This window comes from Cyphellophora europaea, assembly GCF_000365145.1.
Source record: "Cyphellophora europaea CBS 101466 unplaced genomic scaffold supercont1.9, whole genome shotgun sequence".
In the NCBI taxonomy this organism is placed as follows: Eukaryota; Fungi; Ascomycota; class Eurotiomycetes; order Chaetothyriales; family Cyphellophoraceae; genus Cyphellophora; species Cyphellophora europaea.
Genome location: NW_008481815.1, coordinates 844,493 through 859,580, shown reverse-complemented (window position 1 = coordinate 859,580; position 15,088 = coordinate 844,493). Strand labels below are relative to the sequence as shown.

Sequence of the window (15,088 nt, the reverse complement as noted above, 5' to 3'; positions counted from 1 at the left end):
CCATAGCATGGGCTTACAAATAAGTCCTGCTCTCGTCTAGCCCGCACTCCTTGTCTGTTGCTTGACACACGCACTCTGGACGACCCATGACTGCGTCCAGGCTGTTCAAAGAGGCCGCATGGACTGCTACGCGGCTACAAAACGTAAGGGCGTGCTACCCGTCACTTCATCTCACAAATCTAACGAGACATAGGATCCACGACTGGAAGCATAGCAGATCTGGCGGTGGGAACAGCCTCGGAGGTCTTAAGCTTGATGAAGGAATGCTGGCAGGGCCATTCACCTGCTAGGGGGAGAGGTGGTTTCACAGCGACAATCGACTTCGCGAACATGCTCGCCCAAGAGGATAGCGGCCTTTTCCAGCTACCGATTGAGATCCGCAACCGGATCTTTGAGTATGCTCTCGAGGAAGACGATGATCTGCTCCAGCCGTTTGGTCACGACCGCCTCTATTTCAGACCAGACCGTCGGTGCCCACAGGTGATTCAGCTCTTTTTCCTTCGAGCCTGTAAGAGAGCATATCAAGAGACGAGAGCTATGCCGGTATCGCTTGCCGATCATACAATTTGGCTGGCTGGAGGCCCTTATCGTCTGCTACCGAACAGCAGGGGAGCCACAGGCAAAATGTTGGCGTGGCAAGAGAGCCTGAACCGTGAACAGAGAGCGGCGGTGCGGCGAATCCGGCTTTACACCGAGTCACTCAAACTTCATGAGCTGCCGTTGGTGTCGGACCTCCACGCCGGGCAAGTCAGCTTGGTTGTACGAGCGTCAAGAGCATCGGCATTTGCGCCGCACATGTGGTCTTACTGTCCGCAGTTCTTCGCACTCTGCCCATGGTTGCCAGGCTACTGTTTCCCAGAAATGATGAGCGCTCAACCGCAAGAACCAGACATGTCCTTCCTTCGATCTAAGATGGACGAAACGACTTGGGGTGGCCGAATCAGTCAGATCGAGGGCTTGGAAAAGTTCAGATTGGAGTTGGAGGCCCCCGAACATCTGAAGGACGACTTTGAAGCCGTGCTAGCGAGGGCCAAGTACTGGAGGTTCCCAATCTCTGGGAGCTTTGACGCGCTTCTGCCCACAGGTGAGGTGCGAAGATGGTCGTGGAAAGGATACGCAGAACCAAGGGCGGACCATGAAGCCTCTTTGACAGACGAGGCAGTGGCTTTGCTACCTCAGACGACCTACATGGTGGCTGAGATAAGCTGGATAAAGTACAAAGACGGAGTGGCGGACTACATTTAGATATGGCTCGTATCGAAGTTTATCAAGATTCAGCGTGCACGATCGAACCACGTGTTCGACACGCCCGAGGCGCCATCTGTGGAGGCGACCAGGAGGCGAGGCTTTAATTGAAGGGGGGCGAACCTTCGGTGCCATCCCAGCCCAAGTCTGGCGGCGTAGCTCAAGCGCGGGCCACTCGCAGGGCCGGCGGAACGGTTTCATGCCTGTTAGCCTAGAGCGCATAGTCGATTAGGCGGTTGATTAGCGTTGCATCGCATGCACCTAAGTGTGGCCAGCAGCCAGAATAGGTTTGACCGGCCGGGTGCCCCCCGACTGGCCTCTACCAGGGCTCCCCAGTACTCCGTAGAGCCCAGGGACCCCGACCAGGGGCGAGCGTGCGCGTGCGTGTGTGCTGCAAGAAATTTAATTTCCAAAGTGTCAATCCGCCAGCTAAACGAAAAATCCGGGCGAACCCAACCAAGCAGGCCAGTGTCGACGGAGAACAAAATCCAAACCCACGGAAGGCAGCGTCGTTCCTCCTGACGTTCTCATCTCCCCCAACTTGATTCTCTGCCTGCGCGATTCATGCTACAAGCCCGAGGTCAGAAAAGTCTGCACATGGCCGCCATATCTCCAGCTGCCCTGCCCCTCACTGATCGCTGAGATCCGCTCTGTCGGGCCCCTAAACAGCATAGCTCCGGTCCCTTGCATTGGCAGCACAACATCAACTTTCGGTCACCTCCGCCAGCGTTATCATTATGGGCCTCTTTCATAAGAAGGATTCTCGCTCGCACGACTCTCGCAACGACAAAGCTGCCATACGCCCCAGTGTCACCATCGATAAGCTGTCCGAGTATTCCATCAGATCGCCCAAGCTCGTCAGCGACAGCGGCAGCAACGGCCACCTGCCCAGGATGGTCACCACCATCCCCAATAATGTCGAGATTCCTCCCGCTCCAGATCCAGCCACCAAACCCGCCGCCTACCTTCGGAGTATCCAGTCTGTGCGGGAGCGTTCGCGGCTTGTCTTGATGAGGGCAAAGTCGAATTCGCTGAACCACTTCAACGTTGACATGTCCAAGTTCCAGGAGACGGCCGACTATGTGATGTCCATTATCAAACGAGACTACGCCGGGGACTATGCAAACATCCCCCCTCATGGCAGATGGCAGCATTTCGAAGTTGGTGGTCGACCTCGCGTGACCCAACTGCTCCAGTCTTGGCCAACCACAATCGATAACCAGGAGCGAACACGACGACTGATCGACCTCTTCCTCGTCTCCGTTCTTTTGGATGCCGGTGCTGGAACTTCCTGGTCCTACAAGTCTAAAGAATCTGGCAGGATGTATTCGAGAAGTGAAGGCTTGGCTGTTGCAAGCTTGGAGATGTTCAAAGCCGGCTATTTCAGCAGCGACAAGAATCAACCCCACCAGGTAGACGCGTCGGGGCTGAAGAATGTCACCGTGGAAACCCTGGCCAAGGGCATGCAAGTGTCGGATGCTAACCCCATGTCTGGCCTCGAGGGCCGAGCCGGCTTGTTGATACGCCTGTCGTCTGCACTACAGAACCCCGAGCTCTTTGGCACGGAGGGCAGGCCGGGGAACATGATTGGTATGTAGCCTCATCATACGCAATCTGTCGGTACTAACCTGTCCAGATTATCTAATGTCTCACCCGACAACTCAAGCCGCTTCCGTGCCTGTCGTGCCGCTGCCGACCCTCTGGTCCGTCCTCATGGACGGGCTTACCGACATCTGGCCCGCTACCCGTACCAAGATCGGAGGTGTGTCCCTCGGCGACGCCTGGAACTGCACGACCATGCCCACCTCGCCTCCAGCAGAAGCTTGGGAGAACATCGTACCATTCCACAAACTCACGCAGTGGCTTTGCTATTCCTTAATGGTGCCCATGACCAAACTGCTCAATGTACATTTCGCGGGCGCCGAGCTCATGACCGGCCTTCCTGAATACCGTAACGGCGGTCTGCTGGTCGACACCGGACTACTCACCCTCAAAGACGCCGATGCCAAGAAAGGTCTCGAGACCTACCAGCGTGTCACCCCGTCCAACAAGGCCGTGGAAGTGGTGCCCATGTTCGAGCCAGGCGACGATGTCGTGGTGGAATTGCGAGCCGTCACCGTTGGTTTCCTGGACGAGCTTCTTGCCGCGGTCAACAAGGGCCTCGGAGCCCGGCTGACGCTGGCCCAGATGTTGGAAGCTGGCACCTGGAAGGTAAGAAGAAAAAGTAAACCCTCCTTTAAATGTCGAACCCGTAACTGACGACCGCCCCCACCGCAGAGTGGTCGCGAAATCGCCCAGGTATCACGACCCATCACCAAGGGGCCGCCCATTGGCATCATCAGCGACGGTACAGTATTTTGAAGCTGAAGCCACAGCTTTTTTTGTTTTCTTGACGAATGTTCACGACAGACGACGCCAAAGCCTAAGGTTTTATTTTGCTTCTTGTTTTTCCGTTCGCATTGAGCATATCACTGGAGAGTATAGGGGGAAAGGGGGAGAGGCGGCATCTAAAGAAAGGAGTTTTCTAGACGCTACGGGAGGGCGGGCAACGGTTGAGCTCAGCTCCTTCCATTCACCATTACCAACTTTTCAAAGAAAAGGCAAAGGGAGAGCAAAAGAATGACGAGGCGATGAAAAGACTACACGGGCCGGTAGCAGCCCTGTACAGACATACATTTTCGAAAGGGCCCCCATCGATCACAGCCCGGGAAAAAGGAGGTATTTCTTTGCCTAAAAAAAAGAACAATAAAAGAGGGCAAAAGTGGTCAAGTGGGTGGGTGGTATGGTGGTTTCGCTTCTTGTTGATGGTTGTTAAGAGTTCCTCTCTCGCATTACTTCCCCCCGACCCCCCTCAATTGACAGAAACTATTTTTCGAATTCTCAGTCCTTGGAAACTGAGTGATTGCGTGATAAAAGTCCCTCCCCCGGCTTTCCTAAAGATGCCGCGTCTGCACCCGCCATGGACGCCAGATAACGGACATCTCTCGGTGACGCCAAGGATGCCGAGTATGGCTATACGAGTTTCTCGGGTGAAGAAACAGTGGGGTGCGCGGTCTACCTGACGGCTGTTCAACCTTGCTCGAGCGGAAGATGGGGGTGGAAAAGGAGTGCAAGGTCTTGCTTGGCATGAACGTGGCGTCGAGCGAGGCTATACAGGCGAGGTGAGGTGGGTATATGAGGAATACGATGTTGATTTACTACGAGAACGTTCGGAGAATTCAAGGACGTTTGATTCCAAACAGATTCTTGAGTGCAAACCTCTAGGCCTCGTTCAGACTTCGAATGCATTCCCTTCCGCTCTACGTGCACGGACGAATACGAGAGTTGTTCTCCTCAAACGCCCGTATCTCCGGCACAGCATAACTCATCTCTTGTTCCTGCTGTTCCTCAGCAGAGTGCCGCTGCTCAGCATACATACGTCTATGCTCCTGCACTTGTTGTATTTGGCCATCAGGCTGCTGGCGAGCCGGACTGCGCGGGGCCTGCCTTGCCACCTCATTCCAGTATTCCTCACTGGAACCAGTCTGAATGCCGTCAAAAGGTAAGCACCTCAGAACATCCCGTGGCAGCCAGGATGCGTCAAGCTCATAGTGCGTGTGAGGTGCTTCGCTGGAGGATGCTTCTGCAGATCGTAAGCCTGCGCCGTATGCTGTACGCAGCTTCTGACCACGATCACGCACCTCAACTTGCAGGCGAGAAACTTTCTGCACCAGAACACTTCTCTCAATTAACGCTGATTCTGCTGCTAGAATTTGTCTCTGACTGACTCTTACCGAGATGGCACAGCCAAGTGGTGTTTATTCGCCCACTAGAAGCTCCCACGCACCTCCAGTCAGTATGAGAGGAATCAGAGGGAGGCTCAGCTGCTCCGGATACAGAGCTCTCGCCACCACAGCATGTTTCTGTGCCGCAGCTAAGAGATGACGTGACATTGCGAGACGCGCTCACAGTCGTTTGTTACATGCAAACTAAGGTGCCCGTCGGTCCTAAGGATTTCATCCAGGGCAAGTTGAGAAGAGTGGCTAACGCAAGCACATTTCGCTTGCGCTTTGCGGTGGTCGCGATCCTCCAATGGGGGTATATGCACTTGGCTTGCTGGGTCGTGTCGCAGTCTGGGGCCAGGCAGCTTCGCCCGTGCGCGGTGAGTGGTCCTGGAGAAGGACGTGAATGGAAAGTTGGCGCTTGGTACCCAGTCCAGTTTAGTGGCAATTTCGGAGCATCCTCCATTGAGCTCAAGGGGCTCGACATGCCTCAAGGATGTGGCTTGTCTGATTGCGATCGACGTTACAATCCTCTAGTCGACAGGAAGGAAGCCGTAGTGCCTTGTGCATGCGCATCTTGTAATAAGCATGTCAAGCTTATGGGAAGATCCATGATGATCCGGGGTATATACCCTCCCAACTCCGTAGGAGACTCGGTAAGCCCACGCATCTGCTTTTCGCCTACCTTACAGACGTCGCTCGTTACAGCATCCTGAGATGCGTCCATTCATTTTTCTTGCGTTGTCCTCGCTCGCTTATGGCATTGATGCTGAGCATCAGCCGGAGTGGGTGAAGAGCGTTGTTGCTTCGGCCAGTTCCGCATATGCCCCTTGGCTCACAGCCACCCCGAAGATCGTCGAACGACAAGTCAAGCCCCCTCAGCAAAGCACTCATCCTTTTTATAACGCCACTAGCCCACCGTACCCTGTTGCGCCGTCAGTCAATGGCACAAACGGCACTTGCTCCTACTGGTTAGGGGACATTCAGCATCAGGGCAAGGCACCGTTCCAGGATGATGCTGAGTATACAGTTTTCCGGAATGTGAAGGACTACGGCGCCGTCGGAGACGGCATTGCTGACGACACAGCGGCCATCAATCTCGCTATCTCGAGTGGTAACAGATGTGGTCCGGGCTCCTGTAACAGCTCGACAACTACTCCTGCTCTGGTCTACTTTCCCGCCGGCAACTATCTCATCTCATCGCGTATCATCAACTACTATGACACCCAGATCATCGGTAACCCCAACTGCTTGCCCACGATCCAGGCTTCATCCAATTTTACCGGTTTCATGATCGACTCGAGCGGATTTGGTGCGACCAATACCTTCTTTAGACAGATCCGCAATCTCGTGCTTGACATGACGGCAGTACCACCTCAGGAAGCAGTGACTGGCATATTCTGGCCTACTGCACAGGCAACGAGGCTTCAGAATCTGGTGTTCAAGATGAGCGAAGCTTCTGGTACACAACATCAGGGCGTGTTCATCTCAGAAGGCAGTGGAGGGATGATCAATGACCTTGTGGCCTATGGCGGCCTGTACGCTTTCAGGTATGCTAATTCGTTGGATGCAGATGATTTTCCAGCTCTGTGTTCCAGAAATTGAACATTCGCTGACTTGACCCAGTGAGTCTTACCCTCGCCTGGAACATGTCTCCAGAACATTGCATATCGATGGGTCCAGACTTCAGTCTGCGGCTGAGCTTCTTGAATCAAGATCTCTTTCCCTTGGCCTAGAGCCCAAGCTAACACCGTATAGATTGGGGCAACCAGCAGTTCACCGTATCGAATCTTACCGCCTTCAATGCAGTTACTGCAATCAATCAGATCTGGAACTGGGGATTCAGCTACTCCCATCTATCGATCAACAATTGCTCCGTCGGACTGAACATGTCAAGTGGCGCTCCTGACTCGTTGAGCGTCGGTTCCAATCTCGTGTTTGATTCGACGTTTACAGACACGCCCATCGGTGTTGCGTATGCCCGCAGCAACTCCTCGCAGCCGCCTGCAGCAAACTCTCTGGTCATCGAAAACGTACAGTTCAACAACGTGCCATCTGTCGTCCAGGGACCCTCTGGCACCGTGCTGCCCGGCTCCAGCGGAGCTCTGACCGTTGCAGGCTGGGCGGCCGGCCATGCCTACACACCCAACGGCCCCAACAACATCGAGGGAGCTATCGAGCCCAACAATCGTCCCGCTTCTTTGCTGGCTGGCGGCAGATACTATCGCAAAACCAAGCCTGATTTCGGTCGCCTTCCATCTTCTGCCGTCCTCTCGACCCGCAGTGCAGGCGCAGCTGGTGATGGCTCCACCGACGATACAGCCGTTTTCCAAGCCGCCGTTGATACTGCCGTTTCACAAAACAAGATTCTGTTCATCGATGCTGGTACCTATGTCCTTACATCTACGATCAGCATCCCCGCCGGAGCTCGCATCGTCGGCGAAGCGTACCCAATCCTCCTAGCCTCAGGCTCCTTCTTCAGCGACAAATCCAACCCTCAGCCCTTCATCCAAATCGGCAAACCCGGCGACACCGGCACTGTCGAATGGACAGACACCATGATCTCCGGCCGTGGCGGCGTTGCCGGCGCCATCTTCATCGAATACAACCTCGCCAGTGCCGGGCCCAGCGGTTCCTCAGACTGGACAGACTTCGGGTCCGCCGCCAGCGGGCCGTCCGGCTTGTGGGATGTGCATGTGCGCGTTGGCGGCTTTGCGGGCTCCGACCTACTGATCAACGACTGCCCGGTCGACACGACCACAGCCATTCCTCCTGCGCCCATCCCCGAGAAATGTATCGCCGGCTTTATGTCCATGCACATCACCTCCAGCGCGGCGAACCTGCAGCTCGACGCCACGTGGCTGTGGACCGCGGACCATGACATCGAGGATGGCGAGCTGCGACAGATCACCATCTTCAACGGCCGAGGCTTGTATATTGACCAGGCGGCGGGGCCACTTTGGCTGTGGGGCACGTCCGTCGAGCACCACGTGCTGTACGAGTACCAGCTCGCGGGCGTCCGAGAGGTCTTCATGGGCGAAATCCAGACCGAAACTGCCTATTATCAGCCTAATCCGCCCGCGACGCTGCCGTTTGAGGCGCTGCCGCAGTGGAACGATCCTACCTTTCCGGACTACTGCTACTCCACGAATGGCTTCAACTATACGGGTCAGAACTCATCGTTCAGCAACGCTTGTGATGGCTTCGGGTTGCGGATCTTGGATGGGAGTGGCGTTTTGGTGTACGGTGCTGGGCTGTACAGCTTCTTTGCCAACAACATTTTGGGTTGTACGCCTGATGGAACGGTAAGTTGTTTCCCGCAACCTTGAGAAAACTTGTCGCTAATCCTGAGGCAGAGCCCGGAGTGTCAGGACAAGGTCTTCAGTGTCGAGGGCGGGAGTTCCACCTCCGTATATTGTCTGAATACGGTTGGCGTGCAGAGCATGGTCAACGTCAACAACCAAAGCGTCGCCACTGCCGTGGACAACGTTGCTGGCTTCACCGATACCATCGTGCTGTTCAGGACGTGATGAGACAGTATCCAACTGTGGAATGCGGACGCCGGGAAGCATCTGAGCCACATAGTAGACTATAGCCCATAGATAAGTTTCTTCGGGCGGGATCTCAGTCCGGCTGTGCCCCATCCCCATCAATGCAGATCCGTTCGGTAAAGGCGGCAGAGGCGCTTTCGTATATCCGTAATGAGCGCCGTATTCGTTGCGGGATCTGCATTGGCCCAATCGTGGACTCTCTAGGCTCGTTTTCTCCAAATGCCTACTCCCATCTTGTCGCTTGACTTCTTGAGAAAGCTTGAGTGAAGTCTTGACTGAAGTCTTGACTGAGCCAAACTCGCGTTTCGCCTTGTCTGTTAGCTGTAGCGATGGGAGGAATAAACACGCAAAGCAGCGATGATAACATCGCGCTTGCGCTTGTGAGCGGATGCCCGTGGCCAGCAGAGTCCCGCGACTCTACATCGTTGTTTGGGACCCGACTTGCGTTTGTGCCGTGGGGCTGGGAAGTCGCAGCCGACGGCTCGTTTACGGACAGTATCACCAGCGCAACTTCTACGGACCAGGCTCTTATCGCACCTCTTGAAGAGAACTTTGCTTTCAAGGCGTTTGGCGCAAGACTCTGTGTCCAGGAACTTGATGCATTCACGGAGACGTGGCTCACTCTTGCCACAGGAGACTCGCGAAGCGAGCTGACGGCGGCACTTGCCCGGCTGAGGAGCGCAGCACTCGCTTTGACGGCATGTCAAGTAATTGGTGACGAGGAGCATCGCTCGAAACTTGATACAGCCCTGGCGGCAAGCAGAGTCATCGCCAAGTACTCAGACAGCCAGAGGCCGCCAGAGTACCATGACTTGGACGAGATCGAAAGTCTATCAAAGTCCACGTGGCATCTTCTACGGATGGTCAAGGGCTTCTGTGTTCTGCTGCAGGGCTTCAACACCGTCGATGTTTCCCCTGCGTCCTTCCCTGACTTCATGCGAGGATGGAAGTCGGAGAACCTGGACGTCCAGTCGATGGCTGTTGATCGCTACTATTCTGGAAGCCGCATTGGGGACCACATCAACAGTCTCAAAGAGACTGCATCTGTTAAGTCCATGTCCGACGCAGCCTACAGACTGGCGAGAAACTACATGTCGGCAGTGAACGGTGCCCAGCGGAAGCTCGATGAGCTCAGCCTCCAAACACCTTGGTCATGCAGTATCGTGGCAGTGAAGTGGAATAAGCCCCTTCCTCACGTCAGCAGACTGTCTTCCATGTAAGTCTGCGCACGCTGGGAAGCCTTACTTACATAAATAGAGCTAACAAGCAATGCCTCCAGATTCAGATACCGTGGCATGGATCGCTACCGGATCCTTGTCACAGCATCGAGCCAATTGGTGCCGTCGCAGAATGGCAAGCCAGCTGAAAGTATTGGGAGTGTCAAACATAACGGGCCTCTCTTTTACTTCGCCTACGAAGATCAGCTGTATGGCAATAATGAATAATGCTTGTTGTATCGCTAACATAGTGCAGGCAGCTGTACCCAGAATCCAAGCTCCAGATTCAGCTGCAATACATCGATGATGGCGCCTGGCGCAGTGGGCCAACAACGCGACCGTTCGACTCTGAGTTCGTGTTTGGCGGAGACCCACGCAAACGAAGTACTCATCCCTCTCTTGAGACCGTGTTGCCTCGTACTGACAGTACCCATGTAGTCCCTGGAACACGGCGATTCGAGACAGAGCCGTCGCGACATGTCATTGAGCTCGACATGCCTGTTTCAGATATTAGCAAAGAATACGAGAGGCTGGATCGTTGCCACTGGGCCAAGCTGCTAACTCTTGGTCCTCTTCGGGATTCGGATAATCCGCATAAACTGCTCTTCCAAATGCCTGGCAATCAGGCACAAGGATTTACACAAACTGCGGCGCCTCAGAAATAGATTTTGACGACGGCGGCCGGGCCGACAGAGGCGGGAACTGTTGACAATCTCCTATTCGGTGGCTTCGGCGAATGGTGCGCTCGACGCTATCGGTCGCGGACCACAGCAGCTTGCTGCTTGTTGATTCCCTGTCTGTGGCCCTGACTTTCGTTGGCACGAGGCTTCCACATGCATGACCAACCTTGATAAACTCGGTGCTGTTTGCTGGTCGTTGGTTCGCATAAGTGTGCAAATCTTCTGTCCGTGGATATAAGCCTAGCTCGCCTGCAGCATATACCGGCAGCCAGCCAGCAAATCAGTCACGCCTTGCAATATGGCATATCCCGACCCACAGCATCGAGTAGCCGATGAGCTATCAGCTGTCACCAGCCCAAACAGTTTGCCGGACTTGTCCTCGGGCGATAACGGATCAATTCACTCGTCCACACAATGTTACACTTGCAAGGTGTCCGCTTTACCCCAACCCACCAGCAGGCCGCATCACGACTGCGCCAATTGCCGAATACTAAGCCTGTGCGCTAATCTTAACGCCCTCGTTGCGTATGGAGCATGCAATACGTCCGTAGGCGCCAAGTTGATAGCTGGGACAGGAGCTCAACTGGTCCGGCTGGCCAGAGAGATCAGAGGACGGGGCAGCAGTCCATGGAGAGGGCTCAAAGATCGCAGGATCGGCGGACTTGGTCCAGAGATGTTTTCGTGCTTGACTTGTGGATCAGAGAACGGAGCTGAAGAAGAGGAAGAGGAAGACCGGGAGCGGGGGCGAGCAGAGAAAGAACCGAACGTCCAAAGCATCGATCCCGCCGAGCCTCGTCTTACATTCCGTCCTTCAGAGCTTCTAGGGCAACATAGGCCCTTCGTGCATGAGGCACGGTCATTAGGTACAGTGGATGATGATCCCGCGAGCTGCCCACCGCATCTGTACTAAGAGACAAATTGAGCGCGGTCGAACCGATGGCAGACAGCTTTTCAATCTGCTTGTGCTGGGGCTAAGGTCAAGCATGTACTGCCGTGGACATTATCGAGTCGTGTAGCATTCCAGGATGGGTTCTAGAGAATAGAGATCAGGAGGTCGGTTTTGGCTGCGGTTTCGACTTCGAGTGCCCACTGCTCTTGTGCAGTTACGATGCAGCCCTGAAGCTTGCAGCGTAGCCTCAATGAATCTCAAAACATATTCACAGTCCTGTGACTCCTACCTAACTGCTATTCCTGAACAAAACAGAGTCCTATCAAATCGAGTGGCCCACCAAAATCAGAGTCCAGGCAGAGCAGATCAGATCCGGTTTTCGGCCATCAAATAGTCAATTGCTCCCGCTCAGGGGCTATTGGTCAGTTCTCTTTGCAGCCTGATCGTAGCAGTACAGCCGGCGACAGCAGTTCAAGATGCAATGCAAGAGCATCGAGTTGCAAGACAAACCCAAATATGATTCCTCCCATCCCTAACTCCCTAAATTGGCCGACAGGACAACGTCGACGAAGAATGTGATCTAGCACCTTGCACTCAATGTGAAGAATGCGAAGCAACCGTTATATACCCTGATCCAATCTGGGTCACTTGTGTAACGCGTGGTACCTTGCTGCACAGCAATTATGTGGTCCGATTCACCACTGCTCTCCCCGCCCACCAGAGTGGAAAGTTGGATACTAAACCTCGAATTCCACTGCAGTATGTGCAGGCTAAACATCATACAGAACGAGTCTCAGTTGCCATCGATCATGTCCGAAGAGCTCTGAGCAGGGGTGAACATCAAGCCAAAGCTCGCTCTTGGTGGTTAGTGTCTCACTCCATTTTATTAGCACATTTCTGCAGAATTCGTATCCCCGTAAGACCTATTTTCGACACCCTGAAGAGGCAATCTAGCCCTGAACGGGGCGACACACAGATTGCTAAAAGTGTCTACTGTGTGGGCGGAAATTATATAACACGGCCGCGTCTTCGCCGTCATTGTTCTGTTCTTTATCCAGGTGTGCGTACTCCCCAGTACCCCTACGTTTGGCGATGGCTAATGAGTACCAGGCACGGGTTTTAACTGTCTCAGTGAGGGTAAGCAGATCACTCTAGCTCGCCCACTCGAGCCTAACGACCACAGATTCGTCCGAGAGCAGTTGTTTGCTAGTTGAGTAAGTCATTGCAGGTACCTCAGATTACCAACAGAGCTGACCAGTTGGCAGAAACTACAACCTTTGACCACTCAATTTGGTCTTCGGATCGGATTGGAATTTTTGCATAACACATCTTTTCATCACTGCCGTTGTCGAAGCAACACTTTGGGGAAGAGAGTTCGTACTCAAGGTCTTTGGGGCTGCTGGTAGCAAAGAGTTCCATACGGATAGACAGCACGTAACTAGTTTAGTCCAATTCATCAAAGTGAACAAGCAGTAAGTGCTTCCGACTCAATCAACAATGAGCGCAGAGCGAGCTCTTGTCGAAACACATAGCCTCTTGCAGAAAAATAGTCGCGCGATCTACACGTAGAGCTGCGTCAAAAATTGCAGAACTCCAATTCGAAACCTGTCGCAGGCCCCTACACCGTGACCACAATCGACAACCACCATGTCACAGACTGCGCTTGTTACCGGAGCCACAGGCTTGCTCGGCCGACAGGTTGTGAAAGCCTTTGAAGCTGCAGGCTACAATGTCGTGGGTACAGGCTTTTCAAGAGCCTCTCCGCCCCAGATCCGCAAGGTAGACATACAGAACGCGGACGAGGTCAGCAGTCTCTTCGGCGAGGTCAAGTACGCGTGCATCTTCGTTGAAACGTCTTCTGCTAACTGTCCAGGCCATCAGTCGTCGTGCATTGTGCGCTCATGGAATTCCATTATGATCCCCCACTGACAGACCGCAGGCGCAGCGGATAGGCAACCAGACTCGTGCACCAACAACCCGGAAGGCGCGCGCAAGCTGAACGTCGGAGCAACAAAGAGCTTAGCAGAAGCCGCCCAGTCCGCGAATGCCTTCCTCATCTACATATCTACCGATTATGTCTTTCCAGGTCGCCCCGGTGAAGCACCCTACGCTGCCAACGCGGAGCCCTCGCCCACCAATGTCTACGGCCAGACAAAGCTCGATGGCGAGGCCGCAGTCCTCCAGACCTCCTCGAACGCAGTCGTGCTGCGAGTTCCCGTACTCTATGGCTCGACCGACCCCCACGACAACAATAAAGAGTCTGCTGTGAATATCCTCATGGATGCGTTGCAGAGGTCGCAGAAAGAGAAGGTCAAGATGGACGATTATGCTATTCGATATCCCACAAATACAGAAGATGTTGGCCGCGTTTGTGCGGATATAGCGAAGCTCTACACGCAGTCGTCAGGCAAGGATTTACCGCGTGTCCTGCAATTCTCAAGTGAGGACAAGATGACGAAGCACGAGATTGTACAGCATTTCTCCGAGATTATGGGCCTGCCGCTCGACAACATGGAGGCAGATAAAGAGAGCGGAAAGAAGCCTGGTCCGGACGGGACAATGAGGCCCTACGACTGTCACCTGAGTACACAGGAGCTGAAGAACCTGGGCATCGATGTCAGCACCGTTAACTTTGTGGCCTGGTGGCGACGAAAGGTGGGTGCATACAGGCACTGAGCGTGCCACTTCAACAAATGTCCACATAATAAGCCGTTGAAACCGGAGCAGGTGGTCTCAAAGGGCCACCTAGCTCACCCATATATTTCTTATTCCCTCAAACTTCTTATGTCAACTGCTTCTCAGCCCTCCTCCCTCCCAGACCGTCTCGACGCATATTCATCTCCTTTCACATTCTCTTTCCGGGTAAGCACGTAACACAAACCATTCCAACGAGCCATGGCGAGCTCGGCAAACCGCTTCGAGTCATGTCAAGCGCAGGTCGGGTGTGTATACGACTACAGGAGGCCTACACTGTCTAGAAAGTCTCGTTGCTGGTCTCGCGGGCGGCATGCGGCCCCCAGACAAAAGACGGGTGAGATGCGGGGTAGGGGCAGGGGTGTTGATGCACGGAGTACGAACTGATCACCACGCGCCAACATAGCTTTATCTTGGCACCTACTTCAATGCACTGCTAAGGGCAAAGCCGAGCGCTGTACTGCTACGCTCCAAGCAGCTGTAGGGCACAGTGCCCACGGAGAGACGTGGCGCCAGCCGTTCGTCGACCTAGCATTCTCCGTTGACTGCGCTACACAGGTCTGTTGTGAGGCCGCGGCAGTGTCAGCATTGTTAATCAGCAATACTGTGAACCGACAGGCCTCCAACCGATGCCATAAGTTGTCAGGTCTGGGGAGTTCCAGTCGGTCTACGACTACGCCTCCATGTGCGGTTGGAAGACAACGTCGCAGCCGAGCTGAATGCTCGTTGCCGAATACTGGGGTTGGCTTCGACCCTCGAACGCTGACAAGAGTCGCTTTATTGGCGGCTGTGTTACCGTTGGCCTCCAACCAGTAGGTCTCGTCCACCGTATATGCGTGGCTTCACATCACACGGGGATATCGACATAACGGCAAATTCATCTCTTCTGATTTCTTACATCCGGTGAGCCCCGGCACACCCTCCCAAACTCAGCGCGATGTGCTATCAAAAACCCGTTTGGCCCAGGACGGATCTTAACTGCCTCGATCAGGGCAAGTGCGGATTCTGTGCTGAGTAGTGGCCCCAATAAGAGAGTTGGAGCTGTCGTATG

The 15,088-nt window shown here is 54.2% G+C and overlaps 5 protein-coding genes across 5 annotated transcripts; all 5 read left to right on the top strand.

The window, feature by feature from the left end:
- Positions 1 to 330: 330 nt before the first annotated feature.
- HMPREF1541_08782 (uncharacterized protein) lies at positions 331 to 1,245 on the top strand (the record flags this gene model as incomplete). The annotated part of the gene is made up of 1 exon (XM_008723100.1): positions 331 to 1,245. The coding sequence occupies one exon, from the start codon at positions 331 to 333 to the stop codon at positions 1,243 to 1,245; it is 915 nt and encodes a 304-aa protein (XP_008721322.1).
- Positions 1,246 to 1,982: 737 nt separating this feature from the next.
- Positions 1,983 to 3,606, top strand: HMPREF1541_08781 (uncharacterized protein; the record flags this gene model as incomplete). Its single annotated transcript, XM_008723099.1, has 3 exons — positions 1,983 to 2,835; positions 2,882 to 3,456; positions 3,523 to 3,606. The coding sequence occupies 3 exons, from the start codon at positions 1,983 to 1,985 to the stop codon at positions 3,604 to 3,606; spliced, it is 1,512 nt and encodes a 503-aa protein (XP_008721321.1).
- A 2,117-nt stretch (positions 3,607 to 5,723) lies between these two features.
- Positions 5,724 to 8,536, top strand: HMPREF1541_08780 (uncharacterized protein; the record flags this gene model as incomplete). Its single annotated transcript, XM_008723098.1, has 4 exons — positions 5,724 to 6,597; positions 6,765 to 7,622; positions 7,656 to 8,311; positions 8,363 to 8,536. The coding sequence occupies 4 exons, from the start codon at positions 5,724 to 5,726 to the stop codon at positions 8,534 to 8,536; spliced, it is 2,562 nt and encodes an 853-aa protein (XP_008721320.1).
- Positions 8,537 to 8,886: 350 nt separating this feature from the next.
- On the top strand, positions 8,887 to 10,002 carry HMPREF1541_08779 (uncharacterized protein; the record flags this gene model as incomplete). The annotated part of the gene is made up of 2 exons (XM_008723097.1): positions 8,887 to 9,773; positions 9,843 to 10,002. 2 exons carry the CDS (start codon positions 8,887 to 8,889, stop codon positions 10,000 to 10,002), a joined length of 1,047 nt encoding a protein of 348 aa, XP_008721319.1.
- A 2,988-nt stretch (positions 10,003 to 12,990) lies between these two features.
- Positions 12,991 to 14,019, top strand: HMPREF1541_08778 (dTDP-4-dehydrorhamnose reductase; the record flags this gene model as incomplete). Its single annotated transcript, XM_008723096.1, has 3 exons — positions 12,991 to 13,172; positions 13,217 to 13,236; positions 13,283 to 14,019. 3 exons carry the CDS (start codon positions 12,991 to 12,993, stop codon positions 14,017 to 14,019), a joined length of 939 nt encoding a protein of 312 aa, XP_008721318.1.
- Positions 14,020 to 15,088: the final 1,069 nt, after the last annotated feature.